Raw genomic sequence first — 15,342 nt, forward strand, 5'->3', positions numbered from 1 at the left:
TGACATCACTGAGGTAGTAGGCAGACTCCAGAGATTCTGGGGCAGGACTCGGGCTGTTCTTCCCACCAGATGGGGCTGCTCATTAGGGAGGGGATCCAGGGAGCTGTGGGTGCAGGAAGATGCTGCCTCAAGGATAGGTCTGTTTCTGGGGACTGTGGTCCAACTTGAAGGAGTCTAAGGATCCTGTACTCACTGACCACACCCATCCCTTTTTGCAGGTCTCCATCATCAGCCTGGTAGCCAACTGGCTGGGCTACTCTGAGCTGGGACCCATCAAATCCCTGAGAACGCTTCGAGCCCTGCGACCCTTGAGGGCACTGTCTCGATTCGAGGGCATGAGGGTGGGTACTAAGGGGACCCCTGAGGAAGGCTACAGATGGGGGAGCAGCCACCCACAGTGCAGGGTGGAGAAGCGCATGTCTGTATTCTAACAGCCAATAGGGCTTGATATGCTTTGGCCAGACTGGGAACCTGGAGCAATCTGCGGCCCATCCCTGGCCGGCCCCATTCATTGTCATGAAGACAATGAAGGTCTCTGCTGCTGCAGTGCACAGAGGGCTCTGCAGGGAGAAGAGTCTGAAGGCCAGCAGCCCAGGGATTCATAGGTGACCGTCTCTCCCTACCTCAGACTGCCCCCCTGGGGGAGGGGGCTGAAATCTGAGACGGGGTGAGGGAGTTTGTGCTCCCCTTCTGAGCCTGGCCCCCTTGACCCTGGTGGTTATATCTTTGAACTTGAGGACAGTTTATAGAAGATCCCCTCAGGCCCTTGAGAAGGGAAGTAACAGGTAAACACAGTGGGCGAGACTGACGGGACTTCCCTAGTGACAGGAAGGAACAAGACTCAGTCCACAGAGACCTTAAGAATGGACTGGCTTGCGGGCAAGAGGCAGGTTGGCCCCAATGGCTCCCTCTTGTTGGAGCAAGTGGCCTGCAGGACTAAGCCTGCCCACCCTCTGGGTTGGGAACCTCACCCTACTAAGGAGACATAACCTGCCCATGGCCACACAGCTGGGCATTAGCCCAAGAGAAGCAGAGCTGGACTCCGTAGTCTTCTGCCATCTATTTTCTGCAGGTCAAGGAACAGGCCCTCAAAAGGGGACAATTCTCAAACTCATCCCAGGCTCAAACAGTTTGGTAGGACCGGTGACCAGGGATAGTGGCACCAGGGGTCTGGCCCTGGAATCGTGCTGTTTCAGAGACCCCAGTGGCCTCTTTCTTGTGTCTTTTCTGTGTGTGTCACTAATTATGTGAGCCAGTGAGCGAGGACCGAGTCACATGGGCTGAGTTTCCTACGGGGGCCGAGGAAAGAATGTTTGTCTCCTGCCTGGTGGCCCGTGACAGGGCCGCTTCCAGAGAAGCCCAGTGCCCCCATTCTGGCCTGATGGCTCCAGCCAAGCAGAGAGCCCTGCTCAACCACCAGGCCAGCAGTTCCCCATCCCTAGCCCTGCCATCCCCACCCCCACCCCCATGTTTACCCCAGCCAACAGCTTGTCCCCACCAGGCCTCACTCAGAATGACCGCCCTCCAAAAGCCCCTTCCCGAGGCCCTCGGGTTAGTGCGCATCTGAGGGCCACAGCAGTGACCCGCCGCTGGCCCCCAGGTGGTGGTGAACGCCCTCCTGGGAGCCATCCCTTCCATCATGAACGTGCTGCTTGTCTGCCTCATCTTCTGGCTCATCTTCAGTATCATGGGCGTCAACTTGTTCGCTGGGAAGTTCTACTACTGCATGAACACCACCACCTCGGAGAGGTTCGACATCTCAGAGGTCAACAACAAGTCCGAGTGTGAGAGCCTCATGCACACGGGCCAGGTGCGCTGGCTCAACGTCAAGGTCAACTATGACAACGTGGGCCTCGGCTACCTCTCCCTCCTCCAGGTGGTAAGCGTCCCCCACCGCCCCTGTGCAGAACCGGGATAGAGTTGCCTTCTCACCTATCACTGTGCTGGAAACCACTGTCACACCTCGTTAGGGTGCCACCCACCTTGCCCTCAATGCTGTGGGAGCCTGAGGTAGTGTCCAGACCTCTCCTCTATTTGACACTTGTTCGGTGGGGCTCTGGAAGGGGGTCCACAGGGAGGGTCTTGCTGGGGAGGGAAGGGAAACTCACGGGTGGGTGTCACCACCTCTCCTAGGCCACCTTCAAGGGTTGGATGGATATCATGTACGCCGCCGTGGACTCCCGGGAGGTGAGTGAGGTCGCTGACATGTAGCTGGTGAGTGAGCCGGGGAAGTACCATAGCAGCACGTTCATTCTGTCATCCCGACCACACCACACCATCTCCTCGGGAGCCCTGGCAGCCTGGGGGTGGGTGGGAGAAACTTGTGTATGCACCTCACCTTGTCCCATCCTCTGGCCCTGCAGCAGGAGGAGCAGCCACAGTATGAAGTGAACCTCTACATGTACCTCTACTTTGTCATCTTCATCATCTTTGGGTCCTTCTTCACACTCAACCTCTTCATCGGTGTCATCATCGACAACTTCAACCAGCAGAAGAAGAAGATGAGTATCTGGCCCGCCTCCTCGGCCCCACCCCTACCGCCTCGGCTCCTGCTTCCCCTCCCCCATCTACCACTCCTCCCTGTGGTCACCGGCTGCCTGATAGCCCTGTGCTGTCGCTGGCAGCCTCCCTGCCAGCCAGCCTGGTTCCAGATCCCACCAGGAGACCTTGAACAGTGACATCATTTTCCTGATCTATAAAATGATATTGCGACTACCTAGCTTCCTTGGTTATTCTAGGACTCAATGAGATATTGCTGGAAATTGGTCCAACACAGGCTTCTAGGCAGTATTGGTCCTTTCCCTCTGTCACCCCTACACTGCCCTTCTCTGGACCCTTAGCTCCTCCCAGACCCCTCCCCCTCCTTCCCTATGCCTCCATTTTTGGCCCTTCCAAGGCCCCTCCTCATTCCTACAGGCTTTTCTGCCGGGGTGGGGGCTGCTTTAAGGGTAGTGCCTGAGGTAGGAGAGTCTGAGAGGCAGTGAAGGGACCTACTCCAAACTTATGAGCCCTATCCCACTGTACTTTGGAGGAAAAGACATCTTCATGACAGAGGAACAGAAGAAATACTACAATGCTATGAAGAAGCTTGGCTCCAAGAAGCCTCAGAAGCCGATTCCACGGCCCCAGGTACTGTGGCCCCTCCTGTTATGGCCTGCACCGAGCTGCTGCCTGAGGGGTTGATGAGGGTGAAATTCAGCCTCCCTCTGCCCACCGAGCAGGTAGGGTCCACCTACAGGGAGTCATGACCACACATGTGCACACCCAGCAATTGCACTAGACTCAGGTCACTGGTTTATGCCTCATCTGCCCCTGTGCACCCTACCAGCGTCCATCCTCTCCTGGAACCCTCAGTGGCCTCTGGAGACAGGGCTTCATCAGTGGGGAGGAAGAAGCTGTCCAGACACTCTCCCCAATAAGCCGTGACTTTGGGAGAAAGAAGAGAGGTCCCAGAGGGAGGAGGGATTTCCTTGGACCCCACAGAAGGATGTGGTCCCAGGCCCTTCCCACCTGTGGCTGATTTCACCACCACCACCCCTGACACCTGTCTGTGTCCTCTCCATCTTCCTGTGCCTCCTTCCTGTCCCCATCCTGTCCTGGCCCTGACCCTGTCCTGCACCCCATGTCCACTCCTGTATTACAGAACAAGATCCAAGGCTTGGTGTACGACTTCGTGACAAAACAGGTATTTGACATCACCATCATGATCCTCATTTGCCTCAACATGGTCACCATGATGGTGGAGACGGATGACCAGAGCCAGCTCAAGGTGGACATCCTGTACAACATCAACATGATCTTCATTGTCATCTTCACCGGGGAGTGTGTGCTCAAGATGTTCGCCTTGCGCCAGTACTATTTCACCATCGGCTGGAACATCTTCGACTTTGTGGTCGTCATCCTGTCCATTGTGGGTGAGCTGGCAGGGCAGTGCCTACCCGAGTCACTCGGGAAGGCCTTCTGCACGCACACACATCTGCACAGGCACCTGGCACACTCACACACAAACACACATGCATACAACTGCCAGTCACTCTTAATACACAAAGGTACACGTAGGCAACCTGTCACCTGTGCACACATAAACACACCTCGAGCCACGTGTGATGGCACATGCCTGTAATTCCAGTTCTCATTAGGATCAACTTAGTGACTCAGTGAGATTCTGTCTCAAAATTAAAAATAAAAATGTTAGAAAGGCTGGTTCAGGCCCCAGATTCAATGCCCAGTGATAACAAAAAAAAAAAAAGACAGACAGACAGACAGACATGGTTTTGACTGGTAGATGCACACTTGGGTGCTGCATGGAAAACATAAGACAGTCTTCATATGACCAAAAAGTCATGGACATATATATCACCATAATAGTTAACCCCCCTTTACTGAGCACTTACTGTATTCCTGGCCCTGTGCTATGCACTTTATAGGTATTGTCTTATTCATTGCTTATAGCAACAGTCACAGAGTATATAGTAACATTCATAGGCAAGGGAACTGAGTCACAAACAGCGACATAGCCAGAATCACACAGCTGTCCTACCCATCTGACTCCAGCTCACCTATGGCATCTACAAACAGCCTCCATCTGAGCTTTGCTCAGAGGGTTAGCCCCTCTGCTCCTCGGTGGGGCGGAGCACACCAGCTGGCCCTGAGCCCCATTCCCTGCTCTCTGACCCAGCTCCTGTTCCTCCCTGCAGGTCTTGCACTCTCCGACCTGATCCAGAAATACTTTGTGTCGCCCACCCTGTTCCGTGTGATCCGCTTGGCTCGCATTGGGCGTGTCCTGCGGCTAATCCGTGGGGCCAAGGGCATCCGAACGCTGCTGTTTGCCCTCATGATGTCACTGCCTGCCCTATTCAACATCGGCCTCCTCCTCTTCCTGGTCATGTTTATCTATTCCATCTTCGGCATGTCCAACTTTGCCTACGTCAAGAAAGAATCGGGCATCGACGACATGTTCAACTTTGAGACATTTGGCAACAGCATCATCTGCCTCTTTGAAATCACCACATCAGCTGGCTGGGATGGGCTTCTGAACCCCATCCTCAACAGTGGGCCCCCAGATTGTGACCCCACACTAGAGAACCCCGGCACCAGTGTCAAGGGTGACTGCGGCAACCCATCCATTGGGATCTGCTTCTTCTGCAGCTACATCATCATCTCCTTCCTCATTGTGGTCAACATGTACATCGCCATTATCCTGGAGAACTTCAACGTGGCAACCGAGGAGAGCAGTGAGCCCCTTGGTGAAGATGACTTCGAGATGTTCTATGAAACATGGGAGAAATTCGACCCTGACGCCACGCAGTTCATTGACTACAGCCGCCTGTCTGACTTCGTGGACACCCTGCAGGAACCCCTGAGAATTGCCAAGCCTAACAAAATCAAGCTCATCACTCTGGACCTACCCATGGTGCCAGGAGACAAGATCCACTGTCTGGACATCCTCTTTGCCCTGACTAAAGAGGTGCTGGGTGACTCTGGGGAAATGGATGCCCTCAAGCAGACCATGGAGGAGAAGTTCATGGCTGCCAATCCCTCTAAGGTCTCCTACGAGCCCATCACCACCACCCTGAAGAGGAAACATGAGGAGGTGTGTGCCATCAAGATCCAGAGAGCCTACCGCCGGCATCTGCTGCAGCGCTCTCTGAAGCAGGCATCCTACATGTACCGCCACAGCCAGGACGGCAACGGGGACGGGGATGGGGGGGCCCCTGAGAAGGAGGGGCTGATCGCCAATGCCATGAGCCAGATGTATGGCCCAGAGAATGGGAAGACCAGTGTACAGAGCCAAGGGCAGGAGGAGGGTTCCACGGGGGACACTGGACTCGCCATGGGGCTCGTGCCCATCAACCCCTCAGATACTACGCTGCCTCCCTCCCCGCCACCAGGGCAGACAGTGCGCCCAGGGGTCAAAGAGTCTCTTGTCTAGCGAGCAGTTAACAAGGTGACCAGCTGAGCCTTGGTGCGTCCAAAGCTCCCCCGAGTGCCTGTGCACTGTTTGAGGGAGCAGGGTTTTGAGTCCAGGACTACACCCAGCTCCCTGTAGGGGACAGGATTTGGCCGTGCTGAGTCTGGCTCCCAGGCTTTGAGAAGTGGGAACTGCATTCAGGGACCCACGCTGGCCTGAAGCCCTTGCCTCCATGATTTCATCCTGAGTTGCTCTGACCTCCTCATGGACCCTGCTGTTCCTCCTTCTGGCCTGAAGGAGGGTAGAACATGAGGATCTCTGCCCCTTAGGTGGGAATGAGCCAGCCTACAGTGGAGGGATTGGCTACCCTCCTGTCACCAGAGTCTTAAGGGCTACTGACTTCTCCCCAGGAAGTGGCCCAAGGCCCCCAGCTCCAGGCCAGACATCTTCACCTCAACTAGTGCAGACACCTGAGCTCAGGACTCAGCCAGCCCTCTCCCTCTCACTCTGGGGTGCGGCTTCCCACTACCAGCTCAGGAATTCCCTGGAGAAGGGAAATATTATTCATCCAGAAATTGCCCTCACAAACCTGATTGGCCACTGGATCTTGGGCTGGTATTGAGTCCTGAAACCTTTTCCTGGGCCCTGTCTAGGCCCATGGAGAGCTCCTGACTGGCCTCTAGCAGAGGAGCAGAAGGAAGAATTCCACTTGGAAATTACCTTTTCTATGAAGCATGGATGTGAAATACAGGCCGGGTCCTGCCAACTGTGTGGCCACACTTAGCCTGGGTAGATCAGGGATCCTGATGCTGAATGAGAGCCTGGGTAGATCAGGGATCCTGATGCTGAATGAGAAGACCCTGTTCCTACTCTTTCTTGTCTCCTCTTGCCTTCAGTAGACCACCAGGGCCCCTTGGAGCCCCATCCAGCCTCAGAAATCTCTCCTTCCTCATCTTTTCCCATGCCTACGTATCCTTCTCACGTCTTTTAAGTGGCCCTAAGAATGTTATAGTGGAACTCATGTGACAGGTGTTGATACTGGGGCATGCAGCTCGCCTCATTTGGGCTCAGCCTTCCAACTTCCTGCTGCCTGGAACTGCTGATCTGGACATGGTGGCATCAGTCTTTGCTAGCTCCTGAAAAGCAGAGGCCGAACTGGGAGGATATGAGAGTCCTCCTCAGAGGCCTCTGGGTTCTGTCACCTGTGCGTGTGTGACTGTGTGTCTGCTTGTAGGCTGAGCAGATACTATATGTGTGCTCAGGTTCACACTGTGTGTGTGAACCACTGTAGAGCAGTGTCTGCAGAAGCAAGTGTGTCTGGGTTTCTTCGTGTCTCTGTGTATCAGTGTGCCCTGGAGTGTCTGAGGTCCATGTGAGTACAGCTGGTGTGTGTGTGTGTCTGTGTGTGTGTGTGTGTGTGTGTGTGTGTGTGTGTGTTCTGTGCTGGCCTGTTCATATATTCATATGAGAGCGTAGACCTGTGCCCTGAAGGTCCAGTGATTGTGATATTGTGTAAGATTTGTGCTTTGGGTCCCCTATTGACTTAAGTTCCTCTTCTTTTTCCTCTTGTTTCTCATGAACAGTTCGGTTAAAACTCAGGAAGCTGCAAAACCCTTTTAAAAAGATACGAATGTGTTCACGCGCACAGGGGCCCATGGGCCAGGGTCTCCTTCTTGTCTGCCCTGTTCTCCTGCCCTCCGGGTCCTGCCTGGGGGTCTCTTTCCCTCCTTCCCCACAAGCTTCTCTCTTCCCATTCCTGTTCTTGTTCCCATCCCTGTGGCCTCAGCCCTGCTCCCTGCTCCCTGGCGATGGGAGGATGCCTCAACTCCTTCCATCTCTTCCTGCCATAGCGGGTGAGCCTCCCCCTTCCCAGCCCCCTGCCCCTCTGGCACAGAGCCTTGGGAATCTGTTGGATTGGACGTTCCTTGTCCATTGCAGAGGAAGAGCAGATGGGCAGGGCCTGGCTTCTTCCTGCCTGTGGCCCTCTTCCCTGCAGACTGACACCCATTCCTACCTTGTCGAGGTGGGAACCAGCCTGGAGCCAAGCTGGAAGACGAACTTCTTTGTACAGTTCTCTTTGTACAATAAACCCTCCCCTGGTGCCGCAGATGTGTGGGCTTCTCCTTTCGGTGCCTCCACGAGTGGATATGGGCGAAGAAGAAGGGCTGTGGGCAGTGCTGCCGAGAGAGGGAGTAATGAGGGAGCCTCTGGGGCAGGATGTGGAGGGCCAGTCCTCCCCTCCCCTCCCTGCAAACAAGCAGCTCCCAAGACACGCATGTGGTGACCCTGTATCCCCAGCCCTGCCCTCCCTAAGCCCCCTTCAGTTCTCTGCTTCCTCAGGGACATCAAAGAGACCCCCCAGGACTGTCCCTGACCCTTGGTCCCAAAGAATCCAGGGTCACATGGATCTGTGTGCAATAGAGAGTAGTCTTACCTAGCAAACTCAGCCCACAAGTCCAGTGGGTGACCTGTAACTTGATACATTTTCTGTAATGACTCCTGATTCCTGGGCTGAGCTCCTCCAAGCTAGTAAATACCTGCACGTTTTCAGGGTTTCCGTATCCACTTTTCCTGGGTCCTGAGGCTCTGTGGCATGGTGAAGGAAGGGCAAACATCTGCCGTGGCCCACGGGCTGCCCAGGATATCCCTCGGCTGTCCCTGTGCCCCTTCCAGCCTTCCGGTTTCCTTTGCTGCTGAGCATCTCTACAGAGGTCTCTGAGCCCCCAGGGTCCTGGTGCCCTCTCTAGAGACAAAGCTCATTCTCACTTCCAGGCCTCGTGGGGGGCCTTTCTGGCCCAGAGGCCAGGAAGACTGCAGAATGCCAAAGCCCATTCTTCTCCTGACCCTTGACTGGCAGGAGGAAAAAAGCAAAACACTGGGTGGGAAACATCAACAGCGTAGGCTGGAGTCTCACAGTTTCCATGGCTCCCGAGACGCGTGCCGCTTGCCTTCCCGAGGGTGTGTGGGTCTCTCACCAGTCAAGTGCCCTTGGTGCACACGGCTGCCTATGAGGAGCACAGAGTTACTGGTATTCTGTGCAGGTGAGGAAATTTGGCTTCTGAAAGGTTCAGAATGAGTGCTGTTGGTATGTGGCATGGGCAATGCTTTTCCTTGTGAGTAACTGTCTTTCCCGTGGGGGGCCTTCATTGCCCCCAGGCCAACGAAAGCAGGGGCACCGGCTATGAACATAATTGTCTCCAAATGGTCCCAGATAAGGGATCCTCTGAGAAGCACTGTGACTTGGGGTGAGGGTGGTGGTTAGCTCGTACACTAGGTTAGGATTTGAATCCAGCAGGCCACCTAGGCAGGAGTGGACTATATGGGGGTCCGGGGTTGGAGTTCCTTCCCTGAGACTCTTCCTGCCCCTATTCTTGCAGAGGTGACTGTGGTCCTTTGCCCAACCTAAGTCCCTTGTTCCTTTTCCCATCCGCTCATCTCTTGTCTTGACTCTGTCTTCCTGGAAAGGAGAGAGCCAGGCGTCAGTGTGTGGAGCTCAGGGCAGCCAGGACAGTGGCGGGGGCAGGCTTGCCAGATTGCCTGCTCCAGGAAGGACAGGGTTTGTGCTGTTATCATCAGGAAGGGAACAGTACAGCCCCAGCTGTGACAAATAACTCTGCAGGTGGCCGCAAACCCCACCCCCTGCCTCGCTGCCTCTGCTTCTCCTGAGAACAAGTCTCCACTAGGCATGCATGGGAATGAAGTCCAAAGGGCACATCTGCATCCCACCCACGGGTGACGCATGTGAGTTTGGAGGACAGCTACTGCCTGGACATCTGTGCCCCCCAGTCATCCTCGGCCCCAGGACCAGCTTCTCAGCAGGCCCCACATCACATTGCCAGGGTGGCACACACCCATGAGCACACACCCTTGCACACGTGTGTGACCCAAGCCTTTCCTGATGCCCTTTCATTATTGAGGGACCTCAGCCTCAAAGCTAAGATCTGCATCACCAGGGGCTCGGCGGGGATAAACTTTGCTAAAGGGGGAGAGCCCCAGATTTTGTTCTACATCCTGAGCTGGTCTCTCTCCAGCCACTGCCACCAGCACTTGGTGGGGCCTGTAATCCCTACACTGACCTCAAATGATGTTATTATTCCTAGGTTGTTTGTTCTGTGAGCTGAACATCTGATACCTTTTCAGAGAAAAAAAAAATTTTTTTTTCATTTGGAACATCTGGAAATAATCAAGAACATTTGGGTCTTCCCAGAACGAGCTGTCCTTTAGATGAACACATAACCTTTGTGTCCCTAACGTCCACAGCTCAGGTCCCAATCTGCTGTGTTCAGAGAAGCCTCACCCTGTCATGTGAAGAGCAGACCTACGACAGAGGTGGGTGTTACCTAGACCCTTTGCCTTCCAACCCTCATGTGGGAGGAGCGCCTGCACCTCCCTAAGCCTAGGCAGACCTGTCAGACTCACGGGCTGAGAATAGAGGGTCATGGGGACTGAGATGTGGACAGAGGGCACTGAAGACTTAACATCTGTCTTCCTCTCCTGGAGATCAGGAGATGAGAAAAAATGAGGGGACAAGAAAGAAAGAAGTCGCCAGGAGACATAAAACTCCCAGAGGGCTGAGGTTTGCAAGCCTGCTGTGTACAGCACTGCAGGTGGCATCCTGCACAAGGGCAACCCCCAAGGGGGCCCTGGGATAGGAACACAAAGCGAGGCTTACATGAACCCCCGAACACTGTGATTCCGTCCTCAGCTCTACCGACTTGAAGATTATGGCCAGAGCTATCAGAAGCTGAGGGCTCGCTTCTTCACACTCACCCCCTGAGCTCTGCCCAAGGTCCTCTGGAGCTGTGGACAACACCTCAGTGACCTCAGAGTGCCAGAAAGCCCCCAGGAGAAGCCTCTCACTGTTAAGCGTTAGATCTTCTCTAATCCATCTCTACCCAAGTTCGCCCCTTTGGCAGCCCACAGCAAACACTCCCACAGCATGAGGAAGGGTCCCCCTCATCATGGACTGGACCACATCTTCTCCCAAGTCGTTGCCACCTTGGTCTGCTTTTGCTCAAGAACTTCAAAGGCGCCCTCCACAGCTTTTCCAGTATGGCCACCTGCACACTAGACAACAGGCTCTGCTTTGGACCCGTCAGGAGCCCGGCCTGGTTTCACTGTTGACCCCTGCCCTTGTCCTGTCCCCACCCAAAGGGTGAGGGTGGTCTAACTCAGAGGGACTGAGCTCAGATTCACTCACTCATGTCTAGCTAAGTGCCTAGGAATAAACACCAGCAGGGCCCTGCCTTTTAGGAGCCAGCAGACTGCAGAGAGCAGGCCGAAGGCCCAGGGACAAACGCCAGAGGGTTGGAGACACAGGGAGGAAACAAAAGCTGGCCCCTTGTCCAGGGTTTCTACCAAGGGCCCCGGCTGTCCTGCCCAAGGTGGGCCACCTTCAGGCCTTAGTGGCCCAGCTGACAAGACCATCCCTCCCCCAGGGTCCCCTGAGAGCTGGTGCCTCCCTTGGGTCCCAATTTGCATGGCAGGAAGGGGCCTGATGGGGAAGAGGCAGGGAGGGGACAGGCGGCAGCCCAGCAGTTACACATTTCTCTCAAGAATCTCGGACGTGGTCACAGGCTCAGGGGCAGAACGGTGACCATGGCCGGGCTGGTGCTGTGTCCTGCGTCCAGCAACTGGATGGTGCTGTTGGTGCTGCTGCTTTCAGGTACAGGCCCTTGTGAGGCCCGCTGGCTTCGCTCTGTGTCCTTGGCTCTGTCTCTGCTCTCTCTTCTCCCTCCTACAGCTCAACCTCTGCTCTCTGCCTCCCTCTGACTGACTCCAGAGCCCAGGCCTGTGCATCTTAGCCTTGGTGATGGGCTCAGGATCTGCGGCCACAGCCCCTCTTCCTCCTGGAGGGTGTTGGATTGAGCTGAGCACAAGGGGCAAACAGGCGGCAGCCGTGATGGTGGAAGGGTAGGGTCTTGAAGGAAGAGAGGGACTGAGTATGGCTTATGCCAAGTGTGTGAAGACACTCACTACATGGGGGATGCAGGGGAGAGGCAGCCCCAACCAGACCACAGTAGATGCATGCTGCAGAAATGGTTCCCTCCTTGTCTGGAAGATGGGAGAGCCCTCCCAGCTGCGACTTCCTTCCTGTCTCATTTAAATGCCTCCTCAGTGCCATCCTGAGGGTCAAGCTCAGAGTGGGAGCTAGAGAGGGGTTTCTGGTACCACTACCAAGTTCCTGTCTCCCCAGGGCAAAGGCAGAGAGAATTGAGGGATCCATCGTGAAGCTACCTCCTGGAAGGAGGGAGTTGTTTGGGAATGCAGAGAACGTAGGGGTGGGGCAGTCAATTGAGGGTAGAGAAGCCTGATCTGGTCCCACCCACTTCCCCCTCCCCTCCAGGTGAGCCGGTGTCACCAATCACTGATGAAGACATGTACCTGAATCCCAAAGGTCAGTCACCTCGTCCACAGCCTCTGGGGACAACTTTGTGTTCAATGCCCAGTACTGTCCCAGGGACTGCTGCTTTTCCCATTTTTGTTGGGTCTCCCCATCTAGATCTCCCATCCTCAGGCTTCCTTAAGGTCTCTCTGAGTCTCCACCCAGCCAGCCATCATCCTGCCACTGGGTGCTAGGCTAACTTGGCGCTTATGTCGCTGAGCTAAATCCCCAGGCCTTAACCTGAGGTCAGAGCTGGGAGTCAGAGGGGATTCTATGGAGGTCTCAGGCCTGGATCTGTCTAGGAGGAGTCAGCATAGGCTTGGGGATGAGCCCCTCAGGGCAGGGCTCAGGGATTCCCCAGAAGCCAAAGGCTGAGCCCAAGGCAAAATGAGTCTCCTCAAAGCAGGTAGGAAAGCTTTCCAAGCTGAGTCCAAGAACAAGGTACAATAGGATTGTCCAGGAGGGTTGAGCGGGCTGGTGGAGGAGGGCAGGCTATGGATTGGCCCTTTGCCCCCTGGGAGCCATGAGGAGTCCTTGAAGATTACAGGTAGATACAGATGGATCAGAAGAGTGGCTAGAAGAACTGGATCGAGCTGCAGGCTGTCCTGTGGAACTCCAGGCCTGGGGGTGAACCCTGAGTCTGGCTGTTCTAAGGGGTGTGGAGAAAAAGCAGAAGATTCCATGCCCCATAAAGGACACTTAGATGGGCAGAGGGACAGTCAGGAAGAGGTAGGCCCAGTGGCTCATTGTGTGGATCCTCACATGGCTCACATACCTCTGCCTCCTGACTGCCCCACACCCTCAGGAGCAAGGACAGGGAAGGCAGACTGAGCCAGAGTCACTCACTGCCTTCCCAGGGCTGCGGTCTGCAGGAGAGGCTGGCACTCAGGAAAAGGCCAGCATGGATTTTGAATATGATCTTGCTGTCCACAGGAAGCGCTTGTTCCCGGATCTGGCAAAACCCCCGTTTCGTGGCCAGGAAAAGGGGCTCTGTGGTGAAAATGCAGTGCCACATAGACAGCTCCAGCTTCACTAGCATGGTGACCTGGTTCCGCAAACAGGAGACAGACAAGGAGGCCCAGAAACTGTCTCTAGAACAGGGCCACATCCAGCAGACCCATAACGACTCCATCCACACCCTCATCATTCAAGGCGTCCAGTTTGAGGACAATGGCATCTACTTCTGCCAGCAAGAGTGCCCGGGGACAGACACCGGTGTCTCCCGGGGCTGCGGCACGGAACTTCGAGTCATGGGTGTGTGCCAGGTGGACGGGGTGTTCATGCAGCCATCCATACCCACCTCTAGTCAGCCTACACTGGGGGTGAGCGACCATGGATGGAGGTCGCTGTGGCCCCAGAGCACTCAGGACAGCTGCTGGAAAGCAGGTCCTGGTGGGTTACTAAGAACCACCACTGCAAGCTCACGGGGTGGGGTGGGGGACTCCACTAAAGCCCTCACCCAGCATCATGGCCCTCCCTCAGGATTCAGCACCTTGGCACAGCTGAAGCGGCGGAATACACTGAAAGATGGCATCATCATGATCCAGACTCTCCTCATCATCCTTTTCATCATTGTGCCCATCTTCCTGCTGCTGGACAAGGTGACCATGGGCGCTAGGGAGGTAGACACAGGGCAGTCCCGATGGGCAGGGTCTCCATTTTGCCAGCCCCTGCAGTGTCTGACTTGGCCTGGCCCCAGGCAGAGCTGCTCTTTGGCTCACCTGTTGACATACACACCCCTTCATTCCATTCACTTATTGCCACATCCATCCCCTCACCCAGGCCCATATTCCTGGCCCAACAGAGGCTGGGGCCGGGGGTGGCTCACACTCTTTTCTCCATCGCTAGGATGACAGCAAAGCCGGGATGGAGGAAGATCACACCTACGAGGTAAGAACGGGACGCCCAGCAGCTCTGAGCTGAGCAGGCAGCGGCCCCATGTGTATTGGTGTAGTCAGGGAGGGGCCAGGGCCTGAACTCTACTTCATGTCTGCAGGGCCTGGACATTGACCAGACAGCCACCTATGAGGACATAGTGACTCTGCGGACAGGGGAGGTGAAGTGGTCTGTCGGGGAGCACCCAGGCCAAGAATGAGGAGCCAGCGCCCCTGCCCCAGGACACCGTTTCTGGGCCTCATTGACTGCATCAGAGTTGCCTGGTTCATGGTCCGTCCCCTCCTCCCTGGACCCCCAGCTGGTCTCTGAGGCTGGCCCACCAGAGCCGCCTCCCCTTCCAGCCATTGTTCCAGGCTCTTACCAAAGGGCCTAGAACGGAAGGACAACAGACAGTGACTTGGAATGGGGAGTGGATAGACTGGGCCCAGCCTTCTGCGGGTGCTATACAGGATCCCCACCTTGGGGACGTGAAAGCAGAGACTTGTTAAAACCTGTAAATGGCGTCTAACGCAAACTAGCTTCCTACAGGGTCTTGGAAAAGCCATGGCTCCCCAAGGACCCCAGAACGGTTATTGAGAATTGCATTCCTCTCTCCCATCCTCTCCCCTCTAATGGGGCACCATACCTGGAGCCCATTGTCCCATGGAATAAACGATGTGTCTGACAACCTCCATACGGGCACGAAACTTCTCGTGGGGTAGGGCGAGTGGGGGTGACATCTGAATGTGACACCTGTGGGCCTATGGGCTGTGGAGAAGGGGGCTGGAGACCCAGTTAGTGTCTATGGTCACATCCTCATGTCATCGTCCTCTCTGGCCTTGGCTGCTCTATAAGGCTCCTTCCCACCCCAACCTGTCCCAAATCACCTGGCCTTCAAGATCCTCTGCCTACAGGAACCCTTGCAAAGCATCCTGGGCACTGCCCAGACAGGTTCAGATCAAACCGTACAGCTGTGGGCGTGGCTGCTGCCTGTTCACTTGGCTTTGGTTCTCCAATTAAACTAGAAGCTGCCTGAGAGTAGGGGTTGCCTGGCTCTACGACACCCCTTGCCCCTCCTACACCATCCTCCACTATGTCTAGAACCTTTTCTTTTCAACTTGATCCAGAGCCACTCAGAGAAAAAATTTCTAAAGAGGAAGGTCGCATGTGA

General features: G+C 55.3%; 2 protein-coding genes across 3 annotated transcripts in view; both read left to right on the forward strand.

The window, feature by feature from the left end:
* Scn4a (sodium voltage-gated channel alpha subunit 4) overlaps positions 1-8,018 on the forward strand; it is a 42,581-nt gene extending 34,563 nt beyond the window's left edge. The window contains exons 19-25 of the mRNA XM_063242594.1: positions 219-341; positions 1,601-1,879; positions 2,134-2,187; positions 2,364-2,501; positions 3,025-3,129; positions 3,644-3,914; positions 4,698-8,018. Of these exons, the coding sequence (XP_063098664.1) occupies positions 219-341; positions 1,601-1,879; positions 2,134-2,187; positions 2,364-2,501; positions 3,025-3,129; positions 3,644-3,914; positions 4,698-5,932 (2,205 nt within the window). The 3' untranslated portion in view covers positions 5,933-8,018. The remainder of the gene's footprint in view (positions 1-218; positions 342-1,600; positions 1,880-2,133; positions 2,188-2,363; positions 2,502-3,024; positions 3,130-3,643; positions 3,915-4,697) is intronic.
* A 3,402-nt stretch (positions 8,019-11,420) lies between these two features.
* On the forward strand, positions 11,421-14,863 carry Cd79b (CD79b molecule). Of its 2 annotated transcripts, XM_003465930.4 has the most exons (6): positions 11,421-11,576; positions 12,258-12,308; positions 13,230-13,550; positions 13,779-13,897; positions 14,145-14,186; positions 14,293-14,863. In XM_003465930.4, the coding sequence occupies exons 1-6, from the start codon at positions 11,510-11,512 to the stop codon at positions 14,389-14,391; spliced, it is 699 nt and encodes a 232-aa protein (XP_003465978.1). In that variant the 5' UTR covers positions 11,421-11,509; the 3' UTR covers positions 14,392-14,863. The 2 variants fall into 2 exon arrangements, with proteins under 2 accessions (XP_003465978.1, XP_063098665.1); XM_063242595.1 differs by lacking the exon at positions 12,258-12,308 and having other exon boundaries at positions 11,440-11,576.
* The last annotated feature ends 479 nt before the right edge of the window (positions 14,864-15,342 follow it).

Source organism: Cavia porcellus, unplaced genomic scaffold (genome assembly GCF_034190915.1).
Source record: "Cavia porcellus strain 051 isolate PalLab524CR breed Dunkin Hartley unplaced genomic scaffold, mCavPor4.1 scaffold_32, whole genome shotgun sequence".
In the NCBI taxonomy this organism is placed as follows: domain Eukaryota; kingdom Metazoa; phylum Chordata; class Mammalia; order Rodentia; family Caviidae; genus Cavia; species Cavia porcellus.